The sequence below is a fragment of the Euphorbia lathyris genome, chromosome 6 (genome assembly GCF_963576675.1).
Source record: "Euphorbia lathyris chromosome 6, ddEupLath1.1, whole genome shotgun sequence".
In the NCBI taxonomy this organism is placed as follows: Eukaryota; Viridiplantae; Streptophyta; class Magnoliopsida; order Malpighiales; family Euphorbiaceae; genus Euphorbia; species Euphorbia lathyris.
In genome coordinates this window covers 39,083,552-39,106,969 of record NC_088915.1, presented here as the reverse complement: position 1 = coordinate 39,106,969, position 23,418 = coordinate 39,083,552, and the positions used below count along the sequence as shown (strand labels likewise).

At 36.1% G+C, this 23,418-nt stretch overlaps 1 protein-coding gene and 1 long non-coding RNA gene across 2 annotated transcripts; both read left to right on the top strand.

Annotated features, from left to right (window-relative positions):
* Positions 1-691: 691 nt before the first annotated feature.
* On the top strand, positions 692-5,687 carry LOC136232411 (internal alternative NAD(P)H-ubiquinone oxidoreductase A1, mitochondrial-like). Its single transcript, XM_066021553.1, has 8 exons — positions 692-1,258; positions 1,854-2,067; positions 2,191-2,351; positions 2,526-2,591; positions 3,198-3,361; positions 4,719-4,833; positions 5,138-5,317; positions 5,393-5,687. The coding sequence occupies exons 1-8, from the start codon at positions 794-796 to the stop codon at positions 5,543-5,545; spliced, it is 1,518 nt and encodes a 505-aa protein (XP_065877625.1). The 5' UTR covers positions 692-793; the 3' UTR covers positions 5,546-5,687.
* Positions 5,688-16,204: 10,517 nt separating this feature from the next.
* LOC136232410 (uncharacterized) lies at positions 16,205-23,194 on the top strand. The gene is made up of 3 exons (XR_010690492.1): positions 16,205-22,676; positions 22,766-22,857; positions 22,975-23,194. It is a non-coding gene; the product is annotated as an uncharacterized lncRNA (long non-coding RNA).
* The last annotated feature ends 224 nt before the right edge of the window (positions 23,195-23,418 follow it).

Here is a 23,418-nt window from a genome sequence, read left to right as displayed (position 1 = left end):
ATTAATTAAGCATTACTTTGTTTTTAACAAAGTAAGCATTACTTTGTGTGTTTTTACCATTAGATGAATTTTACACCCCATCATCCAATGGTGAAAAACACAAAATAAGAGTTACTTTGTCAAAAACAAAGTAACCATAGAGTCACATTAATTAAGTCAACATTTTTTACAGTTTTAATGTCGAATCTTTAAACTTTTTCATCCTTGCTTTTCACAATTTTTTTGATCAGCAGTCAGATTTCAAATTTCACACTTTTATAATTTTTCTATAAAATTACTAGCATGCTCGGAATCCAATTCAAAAAAGACGAAACAATAGTATATGTACGAAAGTGTCTTTTATGGTTATTTTGTTTTTGACAAAGTAAAGTTTACTTTGTTTTTTTCACCGTTGGATGATGATGGACTTTAACAAAGTAAGTTCATCCAATGATGGTAAAAACAAAGCAAGACTTACTTTGTCAAAAACAAAGTAAGCATAGCCGAACCCTATATACGAATATTACTACGGTGTTAGATAGTATATGTACGAATATTACTACGATGTTAGATAAAAATTTCTTGCAAAAGAGAAGAAACATGAGCCCTTCGAAAACATAGGTGTCGACATGCCACGTGGCAATGAATAGAGAGATCCAACTATCCATCAGCACAACCAGAGAGATTCTACTTTCTACTCTCTTCTTTTTCTTCATTTCGTGCTGATCTTATACTTCTAAGGCTATGGTCATGGTGGACTCCACACTATAAATTATCTGTTATCCATCTATCAATACTCTTCTTTCGATCCACCATGTCTTTCTTTTCCAATCTAATTCGATATTCAACTATCAAATCACTCTCTTCTTCATCTTCTTCTTCCTTCGCACTCAAGACCAATCCTAATTTTTTATTCACTTCACTCTTTTATTTTAGCACCGATGCCGCTCATCACAAGAGCCCGCCGCCGCCGCCAACGCAGTATGCCGGTCTAGGGCCGACCACTCCAAAGGACAAGCCACGCGTGGTCATTTTGGGCTCGGGATGGGCTGGATGCCGCCTCATGAAGGGCATAGACACACAATATTATGATGTTGTTTGCGTGTCGCCCCGAAACCATATGGTTTTCACTCCTCTCCTGGCTTCTACTTGCGTCGGTACCCTTGAGTTCAGGTCTGTGGCTGAGCCTATCGCTCGGATCCAGCCCGCCATTTCCAGAGAGCCCAATTCTTACTTCTTTCTCGCTAATTGTACTGGTGTTGATGCTCCTAATCATGTGGTAATACTTCCATCTCTTTGAATTTGGGAATTCTCATTTTTTTCCTTAAAGTGTTTGTCGAACCCTTCATTAAATGTTATATTTAGATAGCTTCGATTATCATTTTGATTATAAATTTCCAAATAAAAATGTATATGCGAGTTCGGTAACAACGTTTTTGAATTGGTTGTCACTTGTCATAGTAGTCTCTTCCTTCACAACTATTTGGCATGCGATGTACTGTTTTAAATAGTGCTTTTCTTGATTTTTGGGTGATCATGTTACTGAAATTTTGTATCAAATCCAATATGTATTTGTTAGGCTGTTGTTTTTTCAGCTATAATCTATGTTGCACAACGTACATGGAAAGGGAAACCGGGAAATATTATTTAAAAAATAAAATATATACCTAGGAAACCTAATAGAAACGGAAAAGAAACACAGAAACTCTAGTGACAAAGAGTTTCCCTGCAACATAGGCTATAATTTGTTGAGACGTTTTTCTGCTTTACATTGGCATAATGTAATGATACGTGTTTGCTTTTGTACTGTAAAAGTTCTGAGATTTCAGTTTAGCATGGGATAGTTATGAGAAACTTGAATTTATTTATGAAAGGTGCAATGCGAGACTGTTACGGATGGATCAAAAACCATGGATCCGTGGAAATTTGATCTCTCGTATGACAAGTTGGTAATTGCATTGGGAGCAGATGCCTCCACTTTTGGGATACAAGGTGTCAAAGAACATGCTACTTTTCTTCGGGAAGTTCATCATGCTCAGGAAATTCGTAGAAAACTACTCCTGAACTTGATGCTCTCTGATGTGCCTGGTATGCAACTACTATTCTTTTTCCACGTTATCATCCTTTTTCTTTTTTGTTCTTTCTTGCTATACATTGGCCTATTTGCTTATGCTAATTTTCCTTGTACAATTGGGTGTGTCTGGAATGCAGGTGTTACAGAAGAAGAAAAGAGCAGACTGTTACACTGTGTTGTTGTTGGAGGTGGGCCCACTGGAGTTGAATTCAGTGGTGAACTAAGTGATTTTATCATGAGAGATGTTCGTCAAAGATACGCTCATGTGAAAAATTATATTCATGTTACTTTGATCGAGGTTTGCTCATTAAGAATCAAGCTATAAGTTGTGCTTATGCTTTTCTGTCACTCATGTACTCATCTGAATACTTCCTTTCTTAACATTTTTTGGTCGAAAAAATTCTATAATTGGTACTGAATACTGATACGTTAGGAATTAGGAGCATAAACTAAGTTCTTCTCTTCTTGACAGGCAAATGAAATCCTGTCTTCTTTTGATGATCGGCTCCGTCGCTATGCCACTAAGCAGTTGACAAAGGTTAGAGATGCATATAATTTGTGGGAAGGACTTCTAACTGAAGAATTTAGTGTATTAGCTTTAGAAGATTCTTCATATCACTTTTAAGTGAGTATATTTGCATGTTGAACTTCTCCTGACATGCATAGACCCTATATATGATTCTTAATTTTTATTTTAATCCTTATAATTACTATTAGATGATAAGATGTGAACATATTTTAATGAAATTTATAATCCACAAATCGAACATGTATGCACATTGGTTGGGTGCTAGTTTTAATCTTATTATACCTAGGTTGAGAATGAAGTGATGCTTCTATGGTAAATCTGGGAAGTACTCGTGCAAAATCTTAGCATATCATCTTCACTCTTGGACCCTTTTTTTTGTGCGTGTCTGTAAAGTTGATGAACTCTAAAAACTTGTTTTAGAGCATTATCATATTCAAGGGGCTTTGATGGTCATATCATGTTGCTTTTACTGTGCTAATATTTAAACCATAAGGGGTTGTATCCATCAACTTGGAGTATATGCGTTCTAACTATGGAATATGGAGATTTATACAAATGTGCAGTTATTCAGATTCCCATTTATTGCTTGTAGTAACCTATCAGTTTTTTTTCCAGTCAGGAGTTCGCCTTGTCCGTGGGATTGTCAAAGATGTTCAACCTCAAAAGCTAATACTTAGTGATGGATCAGAGGTCCCATATGGTCTATTAGTGTGGTCTACTGGTGTTGGTCCCTCACCTCTTGTAAAATCTATGGACCTTCCTAAATCTCCAGGAGGAAGGTATGTCATTTTTATTATGATTATTTTTATTTGTACCTGCAAAGGTTCTATGCATGTCCTACTAATTATTTGCCAAAAAATCGAAATGGACCAAACTACTTCATGTTTTTCTTAATTTTGTCCAAAAATTTAAAATTTTAGCTTGGGTTGGCTTGTTGCAATTTTAGCCAACCAATGAAATAAAAAAGAAGAGATAAAACATACTAATTTTTTATTCTGTTTGAAATATAAAAACCTTTTTATACCACGTACTACTATCTATATAAAATGAGAGTTAAGAATGATGAAAAAAGTGTCGTATTTTTTGTTTAATGAGAATAAAATATATTACAAGTATAGTAAATTCAAATATGATTTTTTTCATTTTGGAAAAAAATTATTGGAACATGCCAGATCAAGCTAAAATTGCTAAAAAGAGCTTTTTTTTTTTTAATCAAAAGTGAAAAGGTAAAACCTGTGAATAAATCTTGGTCTTTGTGCCTCGGTAATGTCTAAAGTTTCCAAGTGATGTGAACCTGTAAACTTCTTTCCAGTAGGCTCTATAAAAACTTGTATTGTATTGTTCTTAAGAAGTTATGGTTATAAGTTTTTTGGATGTGCTTGTTTTTGGGTGAAGGAAAATAAGTAAGTACTCAATAATTTTTAATTTTGACTAAAAATATGTCATGACTTGTTATCTGAGTATCTGAATTTGACCGAACGTCCGAATCTTCAGCCGAATCTTCCAAGGCTTTACCTGTCAAACAGAGCCGAAACAGAACCAAAGGTCAGAGAGGGGCCGGAGTCCGGCGAACCCGCTCGGATGCCTAAGTCAGTAGGTGTATTTGTGAGATAGAAGTGTTAATGTTACCTTTGGTGTGACCATACCTGTCTATTTATAAGGTCTGTGGATGAACCCTTCTTCTTCTAGGAATCCTTTTAGATTTGGGATTCCTTCTTCTGTTGGAAGTCTAACTTTGGGAGAAGGAATGTTTGCCCTAGCTGCATGGTTGTTTCCCTTAATGGGGAAATCTCCATGGAAGTATTTGGCGGATCCGAAGATAGATCTCCAGCCGTGGTATTTGATATGAGGATCCCTAAAGTGCCATGCGTTCCGAATTATTTTATATGATATCATAACTCATGATCATGGAGTTTTCAGAATTTCGATTCTATTAAAATTGATGTTTCATCTTAAAGTTTTGTGCAGTGGCACATCTCTTGCATCCTATGTAATATGAATTTTGTGAAGTTTATTTTTTTAGAGGTATTCCTTTCCTGCACGATGATGTGGATGTTACTCTTGGTTGGATTCCTTGCAATGTTAAATATGCATGACCGAAATTAATGTGGACTGATGAATACACTTCAAATACAGGATTGGTATAGATGAGTGGCTACGAGTCCCTTCCGTGCAGGATGTGTTTGCTATTGGGGATTGCAGTGGGTTTCTTGAAAGTACTGGTAAACAAGTCCTTCCAGCTTTGGCTCAGGTAAATCATGACCAGTAATTAAGTATTAGATGCTAAATTTAGAAATATCTAGTTATTATCTTATTCATAATATCCATAAGGAGAATTTTATCTCTGATTCTTCTTCATTTCCGAAGAAGGCTGGATTCGAAATAAATAATAGCTCAAAGCAACATATGGTTGCAGGCTTTTTACAATTTAAGTTTCAAATATTTCTATATCTTTAATCCATCATCTCGGCTCCTGAGTGAATTATATGATGCAAATCTTTCTTAATCTGGAAATTCGGTGGAGAACTATTGCCTGTTTTCCTTATCTGCAACAGGTAGCAGAACGGCAAGGAAAATATCTTGCAGGTTTATTGAACAGAATTGGTAAATCTGGTGGAGGGTATGCGAACAGTGGTAAAGACATAGATTTCGGGGATCAATTTGTGTACAAACATCTTGGAAGCATGGCAACTATCGGCAGCTACAAGGCCCTTGTTGATCTGAGACAGAGTAAAGTAAGTACCCTGTGTTTTTGCTCAAGAGTAAAGGTAAAACAGGTTGACTCACTTTATGGTGCTTTTACTTTGCAGGAAGCCAAAGGGTTATCTTTGACGGGTTTTACGAGTTGGTTTATATGGCGCTCTGCATATCTAACACGAGTAGTAAGCTGGCGGAATAGACTATATGTGGGTATCAATTGGGCCACAACTTTCCTGTTTGGTCGTGATATAAGCAGAATATAGATCTCGAAATGGAAATAGGTATGCCATTCTAATCGTTGGATCTTTTAATGTTTGATGGTCATTTGAATTTGGATATGTAAATGCTTATTGTTCAAAGCTCTTTTAGCTACACCTTTTGTTCTTAAAATGATATTTCAGATAAGATTTTGCCTTTTCACACATTTTAAGTATCCAAGTCTATTATTAATAAAAAAATCACAGTTGGTTTCAGTTAATCTTTTTACTTGCATTGCATGCTTGAGCAGGAGAATTATTTCAAATACTTGAAATGTTGTTGTCTCAAATATCAAGTCATTCAACTTTGTGAAGGTGCATCGATAACACAAATTGTCATATATAAAAAAGAACAAATCTATATATAATATAAAACAGTAACGATGGAGCTGAGGTGTCACTTCCTCATTTTTTACTGATAAAAAATATAATAAAAAATATAATATATTAACTTTAGTTATATTATTATATTTATTTATAAAAAGATTATTTTATCCGTATTATATCTAAGAGTTCTACAGAATTTAAATTAATCCCTAAAATCTCTCTAATTCTCTGCATATTTATATATAATATAAAACAGTAACGAAGGAGCTGAGGTGTCACTCCCTCTTTTTTTACTGATAAAAAATATAATAAAAAATATAATATATTAACTTGAGTTATATTATTATATTTATTTATAAAAAGATTATTTTATCTGTACTATATCTAAGAGTTCTACAGAATTTAAATTAATCCCTAAAATCTCTCTAATTCTCTGCATATCTATATCTAAAAGTTCTACATAATTTAAATTAATCCCTAAAATCTCTCTAATTTTCTGTATATCTATATCTAAAAGTTCTGCATAATTTAAATTAATCCCTAAAATCCCTCTAATTCTCTGCATATCTATATTCTATATATAATATAAAACAGTAACGATGGAGCTGAGGTGTCACTTCCTCCTTTTTTACTAATAAAAAATATAATAAAAAATATAATATATTAACTTTAGTTCTATTATTATATTTATTTATAAAAAGATTATTTTATCCGTACTATATCCAAGAGTTCTATAGAATTTAAATTAATCTCTAAAATCTCTCTAATTCTCTGCATATCTATATCTAAAAGTTCTACATAATTTAAATTAGTCCCTAAAATCTCTCTATTTCTTTACATATCTATATCTATATATAATATAAAACAGTAACGATGGAGCTGAGGTGTCACTTCCTCTTTTTTTTATATCATTAATTGTAATTATTAATTATATTTTTGTTAATATTTATATATTAAGATGAATCTGTGCATCGCACGGGTCAAAAACTAGTTGATAATACTAAAAGGAAAAAAAAACTAGGAGTAATTTTGTGAAGTGAATTTGTTTAATCAGTTCTCAAAGTGTAATTTTTCAATTATGATGGTTAGAAATTTAATAGAATAAATTTAAGACCTTCAGTAATATAAATGCCGAAAATTCAGAAGTTCATTTATATATTTTTATATGGATACTAGCACAGTTTTATTATTTAGTTTCGTCACCATTGTGTAAATATCTATAAATTTACATATTAAAACTTTAATGAATATATAAAATATTTGTTTTAAAAATAATACGTTGAGGGTGCCTTCTATGGTTATTTTGTTTGTTACAAAATACCATTACTTGTACTTGGTGTGTTTTCACCATTAGATGATGGAGTATAAAATTAATTCAATGGTGAAAACACACAAAGTAAGACTTACTTTGTTAAAAACAAAATAAGCATAGCCTTTACTATAAGTTGAGTGGCTGACATGGAATCCTTCAACATTTGATGTTCAATCTTTAATATAAATTATGAAAAAAAAAATGAAACTTCTGGTTTTCAAAATTTCACATGGTTTTAACCTTTCACTAAAAACTTCATGTATTCATTTAAAACCTTTCACTAAAAACTCCATGTATTCATTTGATTTTACTGATGCCGCTATTAAAAAAATATTAATAAAAAATGATTATTTATTATCATTAGGCACGGAAATTCGAAGCTATATTTCATTATAATATAAGATTCAATTAATTGTAAGGATAATTTAATAATTAACAGCTTATTATTTATTCGGAAATATTAATAAAATAACTTCAATGTGTTTTATAATTTGTAATGTAGAGTGATATGATTAATTTATGTCATGAGGAAAGTAGACTTTAGGTAGAATTAAAGTATATGCTAGAGAATTTATGAGTGAATTGTTCCCTGTTGCACCAAAAATAATGCCAATCTCACCATAACACTAACTGAAAAGCTCTTATTATCCAATAGGCTGATTACTAATTAATTAAGGCTAATTAATTAATAAAGGTGTATAAAAGATATATAAAAATTAAATTAATATACATCTGTAGAATAATTTCAAGTCTTTTTATGCAAGACAATCATGAATGTTGAACCAAGCCTCTTAATTTTTTTCTATTCCAATTCATCTAACCATGAAATAATAATAAGGTTGTTCATATGTTTCATTAATCATTCTATTGTCAGATACAACAAAATTATTAAAATCACTAAAAAGAGCCGTACAATTTTATCCATTGCATTGTTGGCATTGGCAGATAGCAATATTAAACAACACAAATGAAATACCAGTTAATGAAAACACAACCAATTAAGCAACTTAAAAATGCTTCGTTTTCTCATTTGAGCATTGGAGATCGCTTGGCGAGATCGACAATTCATTTTCTCAACTTTGAAAATCACTTCATCAATAAACTGAAAAGTGAAATAGAGAAATGGACTGAAAAATTGAAATAGAGAAATGGATGCAAGCCATCTACTATAAGACTGTTTTTTTTTTGACAAAATTAGGAAATGTAAAAAGATTGTCTCATGACAAATAATAATGTTGGTTAACAAAAAAAAAAAAAAGATCGGCGATTATCAAGTTAAAAGAAAAACTTTACTATGACAGATTAATAGGAATAAGCAATGTTAGCTTCAAATTGTAGAAACAGAGATTAAAGCAGTGTTGTGCCGAACGGCACCTCGACCAACCCCGGACTTAACGAATCTCCAGCCTCGATCTCGACATAGTCAGCCCGACGACTGAACTCTGTGAATCCAAAAAACAGAAAAATATTTTGTTTTACTTATTGTTTTTCAAAACAGAAAACACAAACAATCAAACACAAATATATACATAATAATCTCAAAGTTTTAAAACCCGAAAAGATCAATACATCAAATCTAACGAGTCGTAGCTCTGATACCACTGTTGGGGATTCATCATTAAAAATAAACAAAGTGCATCAGAATGCTACCGTTTAAAATTTTCTAGAATCCATAGACTGTGTTAGATTACCACGGATTGAACCTTTAAAACGTTTTTCTAAGAGTTATCAGAAACTTACAGGTTTAATCTCTTCTAGAGATGGCTAAAGAAATCCACAAGTCGTTTGATTCTCCAAAGGTCTCGTGCACCAACTCTATCGGAATGAAAACGGTGCTAGCCGAGCAAGGGGAGGCTACAATGCTGGCCGAAATATGCAGTGTCTAGGCTAGGGTCAGCTTTGTTCTTTTTTAATTAGACCTTAAATACTTTCTTGACTAGGTTTTAAGTAATTTTAGTTAATTGCAAATTAACACTTAATTAATTCAATCTCATAAATAAAATCTAAGAGTATTTATTTAATTCAATTGACATTAATTGGTTAATTAGAATAACCAGCAAGTACGATTAAGACCTAAAAGAATTTAACTAGATTATCAGTACCATTAATAAATTACCCGATGCAATCTAATTAATCAATTGACTAATTAATTATATCAGGAAGTTTATTAATTAACTATAATCAATTTCAAATACTAATTGGATTAACTTGTTAGTTAATAAATAATTAATTAATCCCTACAGTTAATTAATTGACAATTAATTAACCCGTTCCTTTCTGATTGAATACATGACATGTATTTATTGTTTAAGTTTCATCCCATCAGTTGTGTGTGCACGATTCTGTGGGCCCATCCTCAGTCAGTCATGGGCCTAAAACCCAATGACCGTAAGTGGGTTCTAGCAAACCATTACGGTCCCTAACTGATACGAATTATTTCAACCGTCTCAATGAGACATGAAACCCAATAGATGGTCTCTTAGTATCTCTTATAAATTGCATATCGATATTATAAACTAGAGACATAGTGGCTGTCATTCTCTGTATGGTTTATGATATTCGTTGATCGAAAGTGAACTGATGAATCAGATAACTAAAACTACTTATCAGGGTATAGACATACACTTCTTCAATTCCACTTATAAAGTGATCGGTGATATCAGCTCACTATTAGGTGAGTGGTAATTCCTTCACTTCACTTAACCGAAACAACGTGTTCACTGATTCACCCAACATACCCATATTTGGCATCCTGTTACAGACCTGTTAGGCGTATATCAAAGTGAACCAGATTCCACGTTGTTTACTATAGTGAAATCAGGTCTAGAGATAATAGAGTTCTACATATAGAAAGATCAATGACACGTCCACCATGAATCTTTCTAAAGTGGATCAGTCCTAACCCGTATTGACTTACATCAACATGTACCTACATCCATAGCTTATTATACAAGTATTGCAGTTGTATGTTCAACACTACTGCACAGATACTGAATGTATAGGCCTTTGGTTTTATTCATTCACATGAATAGAATAGGCCTCAAATAGGTTTATGATTAACAATCAATGGATCAGGTTTATAGCACAAAATATAAATAGAATGAATTAATGCCTTTATTCATATAACACTTATACAATGTATTTTAACAATATACATAATGTTAAATACAAAGCATAGAACCAATGCCTAAGAACTAGGGCACACCAACAACAAAGGGGTCAATGCTGGTCTTGAGTTTTGATTTCCAGTAGACACTGACTGGATTATATTCTGCACTTGAATTTGTGGAAGAGGATGATCGGCAGAATGTGTTACTTGCTCAGAGTCAGGCTGAAACTGACTGGATTTGGGAAGCTGAGGAAGTTCAGTATTGACCTGAGCAGGTATTTCCTTATCTTGCTCAACATGTTGAGGAGCAGGATCTTCGAGCACTTGCTCGGCATCATCTTGGCTTGGGGAAGCAGTTAAGTCGGCATGTTCCTTAGGTTGAGAAACAGAGGCTTGCTTTTCCTGTTGCTCTGGTGGAGACTCAATAGGGTTAGAGAAGAACCTAATATGCACATCTGATAGGTCAGTGATTTCATCCCTCAGAGGCGAGTCACTCATCAGATCAATGACGGGGGATTTGTGTGCCTTCTTCTTAAGTCTTCGCAGTCTCTTTGTCTTTGGAGGAGAGGGGTCAGCAGGAATAGACTCAATAGAGTCAGTAGGTGAAGTTTCCCTTTGAACAGTGTGTTCCTTTTCTGTTGGCTCAGCTTCATCTTCTTCAACCTCCTCAGTGTAGGTTGTGTCATGCTGTTCAACATCTGATGACTCATGTTGCTCATCATCCACTGTTTCCTCATTATCAAACTGACCACCCAGTTCTTCTTCATCTTGTTCATCCTGTGGTTGCTCAATGTCATCGCCAAGACTTCGTGCATAGTGTGAATCAGTGGGAATGATGAAGTCAGTGGGAGGTGCATTGATGGGTCTTAACTCAAAAGAGAGTTTTTTCTTCTTCCTTAGTGGTTGCTCATCAGCATCCTCTCTCTCTTCTACTTCAGGCTCAGCTTGCCTTGGTCTTTTCTCAGCTGACCTAGGTCCATCCTGACCTTGTTGAATTTGGGGCTTAGTTCCTCTGGACACGAACTTAAGCGTTTTAGGTGGAGAGACAGCGTCTCTAGAGGGGCTTTGGACAACTTTCCTCTTTCTTTCCTTCCTTCCCTTTCGAGTCACCGTCCCCTTAGTTTCTTGGATAACGACTGCTTTCCCTTTCTTAGGCACAATTGGTTGATCGTAGAATAGACCAAACAGTGCCGCTGCAGTGATCTCTGTTCCTATTGTGTGGATTTCCTCAACCAAGCTTACCCGGTGATCCTTAAGGATTTTGGTGATTATGGAGCCTAACCTAAGGGTTCCAATGCTTCTTTGAAACCCACCGATTAAGAAGACAGGCATGTTTATCGGCGTGTAGGTCAGCATGTGCCAGATGAAGCACTGCTCAAAGTTTGTCACTGAGTTGGTGCAGTTGATCTTGGGGAAGATGAAATTGGTCAGTATGTAGTGGGCCATCTTCTGATTCCGACCCATGGAGGTACTCGAAATTTCCCCTACATGACCAGAAGGTTTACAGAACTCAATGGAGTAGTTGGTTTTATCTTGGTCACCAGATTTACGAAGTATTGCTCCTTCGTTTTTCAACTTGAGTAGCGAGGCAAGATAAGCGGGGTTGATGAAGATATCCTTTCCCCGAACCTGGGTGACCATGTAGTCCTGATTATCATCCGCGGCTTTTAGGTTAGCATAGAATTCCTTCACTAACTCAGGATAGGTCTCTTTGCGAACTGAGAACAACTCGGTCCAGCCATTGTTTTTGATCCACTCACAGAAGAGTTGCTCAGCTTCCACAAAACCCTTTGAAAACCATCTAGAGTGCTCAACCTTATACCCCCTCACACTCTCGTAAACTGGAGAGTAGGTACGTTCAACGGGTTTCTTCGCCTTATCTTGCTTTTGCTTTCCTCTCGAAGAGGCGGCTTGGTCAGCATGGGTTTTCGTCCTTGGGGTAGTGACCTTTGAGTGGTCACGCTGACTCGTTTCTTGAGACTTGGTGGGAGTCTCACCGTGTTCCTGCTGAGTAGGGATTTAAGGGTTTTCATCGGAGCGATTATCGGTGTAACCGGCACCGGAGACATTCTGAGAATCTTTTGTCATGATTCTTAGAGAGTTTGAGAAGTTTGGGAGTTTTTAGAGAAGAGTATTTGAATACCAGAAATTTCTAAGCGTAAAGAGATAAAAGTGAGAAATCATCCACTATTTATAGAGGTGTCGAATTGATCCTAAGCGTTGAGGTGGCCATTTGACCTCGAGATACTCAATCGACAAATATTCTGGCATTTATGACACATTCGGCGCATGTGTTTTCTAATCATCGCGCTTATGTCATCCTAGGTGGCTATTTAATTCGCGTGTTATGCATTAAATTTTGCAACGGATCTTTACTCAGTGTTAAGGATTTCAAACGTTCAAAGTCCTGAGCAGTCAGTGTTACGCAAGGAATAATTCTTATGATTAGTAGCTCAGCTTAAGATAAACACTCAACATGTATATCTACTGAGTATGTGGTAGTTATTGATTTAGCATAAATCATTCAGCATGGTAATTCACTCAGCATGCATACATACTATACTTGGAATTTATTGAAGAGGATTAAACATACCAATGGCTTCTCTAAGTATGTTGAATTGCTCACGAGCCAGTGGCTTTGTGAAGATATCAGCAAGCTGCTCATCCGTTTGGACATAGGTCAGCTTGATCTCTCCCTTGAGTACATGATCTCTGATGAAGTGATGTCTTATGCTGACATGCTTCATCCTACTGTGCTGGATTGGGTTCTTTGATAAGTCAATGGCACTCTTGTTGTCACATTTGACTTCAATTATTTTAGTTTGAACGCTATAATCTTCAAGCTGTTGCTTAATCCATAGGACTTGAGCAACACAGCTTCCAGCAGCAATATACTCAGCTTCAGTTGTTGACAGGGCTACTGACGCCTGCTTCTTGCTGAACCAGGACACAAGACAACTCCCAAGGAAGTGGCATCCTCCTGAGGTGCTTTTTCGTTCAAGCTTGTCTCGTCCGTAGTCAGCGTCAGTGTATCCTATGAGTGTGAAATCATGAGTATTGGGATACCACAAACCTGCATTCACCGAGCCTTGCAAATATCTAAGGATTCTTTTTACAGCTATGTAATGAGATTCCTTAGGGTTAGATTGATATCTAGCACAATAACATACTGAGAACTGAATGTCCGGCCTACTAGCAGTTAAGTAGAGTAGAGAACCAATCATACCTCGGTACAATCTGCTGTCTACTGACTTACCATTTTCATCAGCGCAGAGGACAGTGTCAGTGCCCATAGGGGTAGATATTGACTTGCAATTCTCAAGTTCATACTTCTTCAATATCTCCTTAGCATACTTAGTTTGACTGATGAAGATGCCATTTTTCCCTTGTTTGATTTGAAGTCCAAGGAAGAAGTTGAGTTCTCGCATCATTGACATTTCAAACTCAGTCTGCATCTTCTTACTAAATTCCTTGCACATTGACTCGTTAGTGGCACCAAAAATAATGTCATCAACATATATTTGAGCCAGTAGGGTGTCTTTACCCTTCCTCTTAATGAATAAGGTTGTATCAGCTTTACCTCTGACATAATTTCTAGTCAGCAAGAAACTGGTTAGCCTCTCATACCAAGCACGTGGTGCTTGCTTGAGACCATACAAAGCCTTTTTGAGCTTATAAACGTGGTTTGGGAACTTAGGATCCTCAAACCCTGGAGGCTGATTAACATAGACTTCCTCGTTTATAACTCCATTAAGGAATGCACTCTTAACATCCATTTGAAACAATTTAAAGTTCATATAACTTGCATATGCACATAAAATTCTTATAGCCTCTAGCCTTGCCACTGGGGCGAAGGTCTCACCGTAGTTAATACCTTCTTGCTGACTGTAGCCCTGAGCTACAAGTCTTGCTTTGTTTCTGACCACGTTCCCTTGTTCATCCAGCTTGTTGCGGAAGACCCATCTTGTTTCTATGGTCTTCTGGCTTCTTGGTTTTGGCACTAAGTCCCATACTTCATTTCTTCTAAACTGATCAAGTTCTTCTTGCATTGCATTCATCCAAAATTCATCGTACTCAGCTTCAGCGAAATTCTTTGGTTCCTGGACTGAGACGAATGCTACGTTGCTGAGGTATCTCCTGAGTTGATTTCTTGTCATCAGGGTGTTCTCAGCGGCATCAAGAATGGCACTCTCTGAGTGTCCTCTTAGTATTCTGATCTTTTTTGGTAGATTGATGTCTTGTGCTGGTTGTATTTCAACAATCTCTGCAGGTGTAGATTGCTCAGTGAAAACAATTTGAGTTTCGCTTTTACCTTTGGTCAGCCCTTGAGGCAATGACTCAGCGAGAGCTGAGTGTGGATCATCCTCAGTCAGCTGCATGTCTCTTCCTGCAGGGTTAGTTTCATCGAACTCAACGTGTACTGACTCTTCTAAGACCTGAGTTCGTTTATTGAAAACTCTGTATGCTTTACTGTTTGTTGAGTAGCCTAAAAAGATAGCTTCATCAGCTTTTGAGTCAAACTTAGCTAGGCTGTCTTTGGTATTTAAAATAAAACATTTACAACCAAAGGCACGAAAGTATCCAATGTTGGGCTTTCGTCCTTTCCAAAGTTCGTAGGGAGTCTTCTTTAATATGGGTCTAACTAGAGCCCTATTAAGTATGTAGCACGCTGTGTTGACAGCTTCTCCCCAAAAGTACTTTGGAAGCCTATGCTCACTCAGCATTGTCCTGGCTATTTCAACCAAGGTTCTGTTTTTCCTTTCAACAACCCCATTTTGTTGAGGCGTTCTAGGAGCAGAAAAGTTATGGTCAATGTCGCTGGCTTCACAGAATTCAACAAACTGTTGGTTCTTGAATTCTCCACCATTATCACTTCGGATGTGAGCTAACTTAAGGTCTTTATCATTTTCAAGTTTTCTTACTAAAGTTGAGAACGTCTCAAAGGTTTCATCCTTGCTACTCAGCAAGATGATCCGAGTGTACCGAGAAAAGTCATCTACAATGACCAAGGAAAATCTTCTACCACCCAAGCTCAGTGGCTGGACTGGACCGAAGAGATCCAAGTGTAGTAACTCTAATGGACGCTTAGTTGAGACAATGTTTTTACTATGAAAAGATTGTTTGGTTTGTTTTCCAGCTTGACAAGCGTTGCATAATTGATCTTTTTCGAACTTAAGTTCTGGCAATCCCTCAACTAGTTGCTTTCTTGCTAATTTGGCCAGGAGGTCCATGCTTACATGACCAAGTCTCCTGTGCCATAGCCAGGAATTTTCTTCCTTTGACACTAAGCATACAGTTTTTGAAAATTTCTTTTCTAAGTTCAGCATAAAAACATTATCAATACGAGGGGCAGTTAAAATCAACTCATTTGTTTTACCCTCGAATATTTTACATCAAGTGTCATCAAATATAACTTTTCTCCCATTGTCACATAGCTGAGCTACGCTGAGTAAGTTATATTTGAGTCCGCTGACTAGGGAGACTGACTCAATAGTAGGATTACCACCAACGGTTCCTGACCCTACTATCTTACCCTTTTTGTTGTCTCCAAAACTTACGCTTCCTCCTCATTTATGCACAAATGTGATGAACTGAGTTTCATCACCAGTCATATGCCTCGAGCAGGCGATATCAATGTACCACATCTTTGACTTCTCAGCACACCTCAGGCTTACCTGCAATATAGCTAGTTACTTTTAGGTACCCAATTCTTTTTGGGTCCTTGTTTGTTAGGTTCAACAGGTAAATCATCATATTTAATTTTATGATGACATACTTGGACAGTGTGTCCATTCTTCCCACAAAAGTCGCAACTGACCTTCCGTTTAGGATATCTCACTGACTGGTCAGCACCCCAGTGCTGAGCATGCCAGCACACCTTTGAGGTGTGTCCTTTCTTCCCACAGAAGTCACACTAGACGTTCCGCTGAGGATTCCATCTCTGCTGACTAGTACTTCGGTACTGAGTGTTCAGAGGGATATTTATTTTATTCGGAACCTTTAGTTGATTCTGAATAGATGTGACATCCTTTTTCAGTTTCTTAGAATCTGATTGGACCTCAGAGACAAACTTTTGCATAATTTCTATATTGCTATGCAAGGTTGAGTTGTCCTGGAGAAGATATCGAAGGTCACTCAGTTTGACCTCCTCAATCTCGTCACATCGCCTGCTGAGTGCTCTAACCTTCTTGTTACACTTTTTGACAAGTGTGTAGAGGTCACTCAAGGCATTAATCATTTCATTTCTGAGCAAGGGTAGTGATATTACCTCAGTTGAGTTTACCTCATCGTCAGATGCAATGGAGGGGTCAGCATGCTCACAAACACAAGGCTCAGCAAGCTCATCTGCCATGAAGCAGATCTTTGCTGACTCAGTGGCATCCGCTTCTGATGATGATGACTCATCAATATCACTCCAGGTTGCCACCATTGCCTTCTTGTCGTTCCTCCTTTCTTTCCTCAAGGTAGGACAGCTTGATTTGATATGGCCAGTTTGATGACATTCAAAGCATGTAATGGGCTTTGAGTTGTCCTTCTTGTACTTGTTATCGCTTGACTCAGCTTTGTACTTATCAAACTTCTTCTAAGGCTTCTTGGAATATTTATCATTCTTTCTGAACAGCCTTTTCATCTTTCTAGTGAACATTGCCATTTCTTCATCGTCTGTTGAGCTCCCATCAGTGGAGTCAGCTTTCATGACAAGAGACTTTTGCTTCTTGTCTTCAGACTTCTCCTTCACCTCGAAGTTCTTCATTGAGATCTCATGGGTCAGCAGCGAGCCAATGAGTTCATCATACTTGTAGGTGGTTAAGTCTTGAGCTTCCTCAACAGCAGTTTTCTTGGCTTGCCAGCTTTTAGGAAGACTCCTTAGTATCTTCTTGACTTGCTCTTCCTCAGTAAAGATCTTGCCAAGTCTCTTGAGCTTGTTGATTATGTTTGTGAATCTTGAGTTCATGTCAGAGATTCTTTCATCATAATTCATTTCGAAGAGCTCATACAACCTCATGTGCTGGTTCACCTTGGACTCCTTAACTTTGTTGGTTCCTTCGTAGGTGACCTCCAGCTTCTTCCAGATCTCCTGCGCTGACTCACAACCTGAAATTTCGTTGTACTTTGCAGCATCTAATGCACAGTGAAGCATGTTTATAGCCGAAGCATGATTTTGTAGCTTCTTGAGATCATCTTCTGTCCATTTAGTCTCAGCTTTAACAACCATTTGGCCGACAATAGTTTCAACAGGAACAAATGGGCCTTGGACTATAGAAAGCCATGCACTCATATTTGTTGCCTGAATGAAATTTTTCATTATGTTCTTCCAAAAGGTATAGTTAGACCCGAAGAACAGAGGAGGCCGAGTAATGGACAGTCCCTCAGGTAAAATCTGAGTTGTCTGATTTCCTGGGAGGAAACGAGTGCTGTTCTCAGCCATTGTGGGGATCAGCTCAAGATAGTTATATCTTGCTCAGTGAGGTTTTAAGCTCTGATACCACTTGTTGGTCCCTTATAACGTGACAAGGTTAGTTCCAAGGGGGATAGGAACTATTTAAAATTTTGTCCGTTGAGGCTGACTTCTTTTCTTAAGAAAAGGTTTACACAGCGGCGCTAAGTAATTCTAAGACACAAGCTTAGTCAACTTATGACTAAGTCTGTTTCTTTACTTGAGTCAAGAGATAGCACTTAGAGTCTATTCCTGAACTCAGCTTCTTAGTGCACTCAACTCAGCGTGAGTTCGTTACTTAGTCAGTTTTATAGCAAGCAATATATAAAGGAGTTTAAGGGTTAGAAATATGTTACTCAACAGACGTATCTTGGTTCGGCCTCTCCGCCTACGTCCAGTCCTCGGAACTCGTTCCGAGCTTTTTGAATTCTCTACTGAACTCTTTAAAGGTAGAGCACGAAACCTTTTACAATAGAAGCTGAGTATACAAGAGTACCTTCCTCTATACCTCTACTCACTCCTATATCTACCGCTGAGTACTATAACCGAGTACTCAGCATCTCCTTTCTATTCTTCTAGAAATGATAAAGTGTTTGTCCTAAACAACAATTGCTAAGACACTTTAGATGATTGAAATCACTATAGACTTTTACACAATAATTGGAAATTGGTGTAAGATTTTTGCTTTGCTTTTCTCATAGAACTTCATGTATGAATTTGGTCAGCGTTTCGACTAATTGAAGATCTGCATCGAATGAAGCAAATGAGAGGCCTTTATATAGTGACACTTCAAGCACTAGTAATTTCGAATTTCGAAATAACCGTTGGAGGGAAACGGCTTCCTGTCGTTGTCACTCAGTATGTGCTCAGTGTCGTTGGCCAATGAGATTCTTGCATCTTCTGTCCACGGTAGTGCTCGGCAGCTTTTCGTCCGGTAAACAGAATGTTTCGACATATTTGGCAAAGTCTTCCAGACAGCTTCCTGCGCCTTCTGAACTTTACCCAAAGTAGAAATACTTTGTCTAGAAGTTGGTTCTTGTTTGCCGCTGTCTTGTACTTCTTGTCGATACACTCAGCAGCTTCATCTTGAAGCAATTGAGATAAGGCTTCTCGATCCTTCTTCATGCTGAGCTTGTTCTTTGTACAAAACGACCGCGTTTTGAAATCTTGGGCCGTGAGATCTTGATGTGTTGACTTGGGCTTGACTTCCACTTATGGGCTTTATATCTTAATGTCTTATAAATCAATAAACTCAACATTGAACAAACACATTAGTATAAATAAATCAAAGCATTTAAATTTAATGTGTTAGAATATTTTTTATCAATTACTTAAATAATTTTGTCAAATCAAAATCATGTGGAAAGGTGTTTCAACACCTTTCTCTTCCTTTATTATTATACTTCTGCCCCAGAGATAATATTAAGATGTTATCAATTTTTCTCTGTAAATATATTTAATGAGCACCGAATGTGAAATCTATTTTCACAACCAACAAATAAAAAAACAAAAGTTGTAACAAAAAATAAAATAAAAAACAAAAGTTATTATTATTATTATTTTTATGAAAAACAAGTTACTATTGATACATGGGCAATGGGAAAATAAAGGAGAGAATTAAGGAATGTGCGGTTGACAAGTTATAAAAAAAACAACGTTAAACCTTTGATGTTTTTTTTGACTTAATATCAGTAGATTGAATCAGAAGGATCATAAGACCACTCCTTTGGTTCTGACCACTCCTTTGGTTCTGACATGGAACGGGCCGCACAGGCTAAGGCGTGGGCAACTTCGTTCGCAGAACGACAAACAAAACAAACTGAAACATCAGTAAACGAATTCAAAAGAAACTTGCAGTCATCAATAATCAACCCGTAAGCTGATCGAAAAGAAGGCTGTTTAATATGATTCACCACACTTGCAACATCAGACTCCACAATAACAGCATCAATGCCTTTCCTCTTTACCCAGCTCAAGGCCTCTCTGATACCGATAGCCTCACCCTCTTTGGGACTGTAAATACCAGCAAAACGAAGAGCAAGACCCCCACAAAAAGAGCCAGCGCTGTCCCGAATAACAACCCCAATACCCAGAAATTCAGCCCCTACCACGAGAGAAGCATCCACGTTAACTTTGAACTTCGGAGCCGGCAGACGACACCACACAGCAGACACACCCGTGCTGGTCACATCCGAAGAGTTAGCCCTCCCCGAACAGCAAACATTAACACTACGAGCCTGAGCATCGCGCCAATCCTTCAAAGAATTGCAAGCCATATTAAAAATAACTTCATCAGCAATAGTGTTACCATTCCACACAAGATTATTACGTCTAAACCATAAACTCCAAATCAACATAGCCCAAAGACAACACTTCTCCATGCTAAAACTCGAAAAAATCCATCCCATCCAATTGAGAAATGAGGAATCTCCAGTTATATGGTTTGTAGCCATACGGGCTCTGACCCAAACGGAAGAAACATAGCAGCAACCATGGAAAGCATGAATAGTAGACTCTACTTCCAAACCACATAAGGAGAACAAAGATTAACATTCACGTACCTTTGCCGGAGTGCTTCGACAGTAGGGAGAACATTATTGCAAGCACGCCATATAAGATTGCGAACTTTTAAGGGAACTTTTAGATTCCATAATTTATTCCACCAACCAGCCGCGGAGGAAACCAATTCACCAGTCAACATCTTATAACGGCTCTTGACCGAGAAATTACCATGATGTTTAGGAGACCAAAACCATTCATCAGAGTTTGACGAAGAGACCTTTGATGTTTTAAATTTTTGTTAATTAAACTGTTCTTAAATTGTTAATTAATTATAACCATACAAAAAATTTAGCTGTGAACATGAAATTTACTTAAATGAGTCATATCATCTATTTTTGAAATTCTAATTTTTATAGTTAGAAATATTGTAAAAATTTGCTTAAACACTTGGAGAAATGTAACAATACTTGAATAAAAAGGATAAGATGTTTCCCTTTCCAAACCCAACAAAGAACAAAATTTGCACTGGTATCCTTTCTTGTTCAGCTTTTCATCAGCAATTTACCTTTTCTTTCATTAAGAATAATGGTCCCCTAAACACATTATGATGTTTTGAATTTATAATTATGTTTTTGGCGCATCCAATGGCCTTTTTTTCTTTTTGGCACCAATTCCGGTCTTCAAAACAACTCATTCAAAACTGTATTCATCCTTTTCTCACTTTACAATAGGGCTAAGCGCGGATCCTGGAGATACTGAACCGGACCGAATATCCGAGGAAAAAACTCCGGAATTGGACCGGACCGTTGAATATTTTTGGAGAACCGAACTGGATTGGACCGTTGACTTTTCGTCAAAGAACTGGACCGAACTGGATTGGACCGTTGACTTTTTTCGTCAAAGAACTGGACCGAACTGGACCGAAATTTATCCAGGACCGGACCGATAACCGGATTGGATTGGATTGGACCGAACTGAAATAACCGAAAGTTTAGCAATAATAAATTTATATTTCATACATTAACTTTATATAAAGAGAAATATTATATAATATATAGTTATATATTTTTTAAGGTTTGGTAAACTAATTACAAAATTTATAATTTATTAATAAGGTATAACATTATTATATAGTCATAAAAATTATCCCGATTAATTCCCGTTTATAAAATGAAATAAAAAAATATTTACCTAAAATGTAGACATGGAGAATCAAACACCTAACCAAATGAAACATTGTTAATCACCTTAACCATACTTCTTGTTAACCATTTAATTAAGTAACAAATATTAAAAGTTTTAAATATTAAAATTTTTAAACATTTTATAAAATAGAATCTCGTGCTTCTTTTACCCATTCTCTCTGCTTTGATTTTTTCTTGTTAACCATTTAATTAATTAACAAATATATCGAAACAGCCCACAAAGATTGGCTATGTTTAAACGTTGTTGTGTGGCGTCAGGTATTAAGTATACAAAAGCATTATGCTATGATTTCCCCACTAGATGGAATAGCAGCTATTTGATGTTAGATGTTGCATTAGGATAACAAAAGGCATTTGACAAGTTAGAAGATCTTGATAAGAAATATGCAGAGGATTTTGTGAATGATATTCTTGTTGAGAGTGATTGGTTGAGTATTAAGAATCTTTGTAGGTTTTTGAAAAGATTTTATGATATAACTTGTAAATTCTCTGGTTCATCATATCCTACCTCTAGCCTTTATTTTCCCGAGGTAATGAAAATTCTCAAGGATATTACATTATGTCAAAATAGTAAAAATCCTTCCTTAAAATACATGGGAACTCAAATGAGGGAAAAATTTGATAAGTATTAGGGTTCTGTTGACACAATGAACGTGATGCGTTTTGTATCGGTGGTTTTTGACCCAATGTATAAAATTAAGTACTTGATGACTAAGTACACTGAATTTTATAGTGAGAACGATGCTAATGAGTTAGTGGGACAAGTCACAAACATTATTATTACATTGTTAGATGAGTATATAATGCAAAATGTGCAAGAAAATGTGAATCTTGGAGCACATTCTTCTAGTTTGGATGAAGCGGATGATGACATTGATGATGAGATTGATGATTATTTTTTGAATATTGATAAAGATATGTCAATTGAGGGAGAATGGGAAAGATATGTCAATGAGGCACCTGAAAAATATGTAATTGGTTTGATCTTCTATTGTGGTGGAAGGTTAATGTTATGCGATATCCTGCTTTATCCAAAGTTATAAAAGATGTTTTTGCAATTCAATGCTCAACTGTGGCTTCTGAATCTACGTTTAGCACAAGTGGTAGAACTTTGGATCAATTTAGGAGTTCTTTAACTCCTGCTACAACTGCGGTTTTGATTTGTTGTCAAGATTGGTTGAAAACTTCAACTCAAGCTTTCAAGCATGAAGAAGAAGTTGAAGATCTTGAAGCTATTGAAGAAGGTAATATTTACTTAGCAATTATATTTCATAGTTTTATTTTAATTAAATGTTTATGAATACTAACTATATAAATGTTATTTAATTTGTAGAAATTAGTTCTGATCCTGAGATTGCATCATCTCTTTTATCCATATTTCAATTGAATATCTAAGGTTTTTTTAACCGAACCAAATGCACTTTGGTAAGCATATTTTTTTCCTTTTATTTTTTGCTAGTGTGTTGATTAATTTTATTGAAGTAAAAGCTAATTAATTTAACATTTGTTGATTCACTAATATGGTAAATTTTATATGTTTAGGTTGATGTTTGGCTTTTACTGCATTTGCTTTGGAAAACAAGGAATTTGTTGTGTTAAGAAGATTCAATTACAAATTGGGATGATGATTAGAGAGATTTTGCTAATGACGTGTTGTCTTTTTTGAATTAAAGGTTGTTTATTTTTATGGATTTGTTATTTTGTAACTTTGATTTTGTGGGTTTTTTAGCCTTGTTGTCTACTGTAACTTTTAATACTTTGATTTTGTGGGTTTTTTTTAGCCTTGTTGTCTACTGTAACTTTTAATGAATGTTGTTTACTTCCTAAAAAATTTTATATTTTATTATCTTGTAAATTAAATTTTTAATTTATTTTTTAGGACTTAAACTATTAGATATTTATCAGAATCACCGAAAAAATATATTGGATTGGACCGGAATTGAATCTCCGAATCCCCGAACTGGACTGGACTGAAACTTTGGGGCA

Coding starts and splice junctions, on each gene's coding strand:
- LOC136232411 (XM_066021553.1), top strand. CDS start 794: ATGTCTTTCTTTTCCAATCTAATTCGATATTCAACTATCAAATCACTC. Junction 4,834..5,137: donor TCCTTCCAGCTTTGGCTCAG/GTAAATCATGAC, acceptor TATCTGCAACAG/GTAGCAGAACGGCAAGGAAA. Junction 5,318..5,392: donor TTGATCTGAGACAGAGTAAA/GTAAGTACCCTG, acceptor TTTACTTTGCAG/GAAGCCAAAGGGTTATCTTT.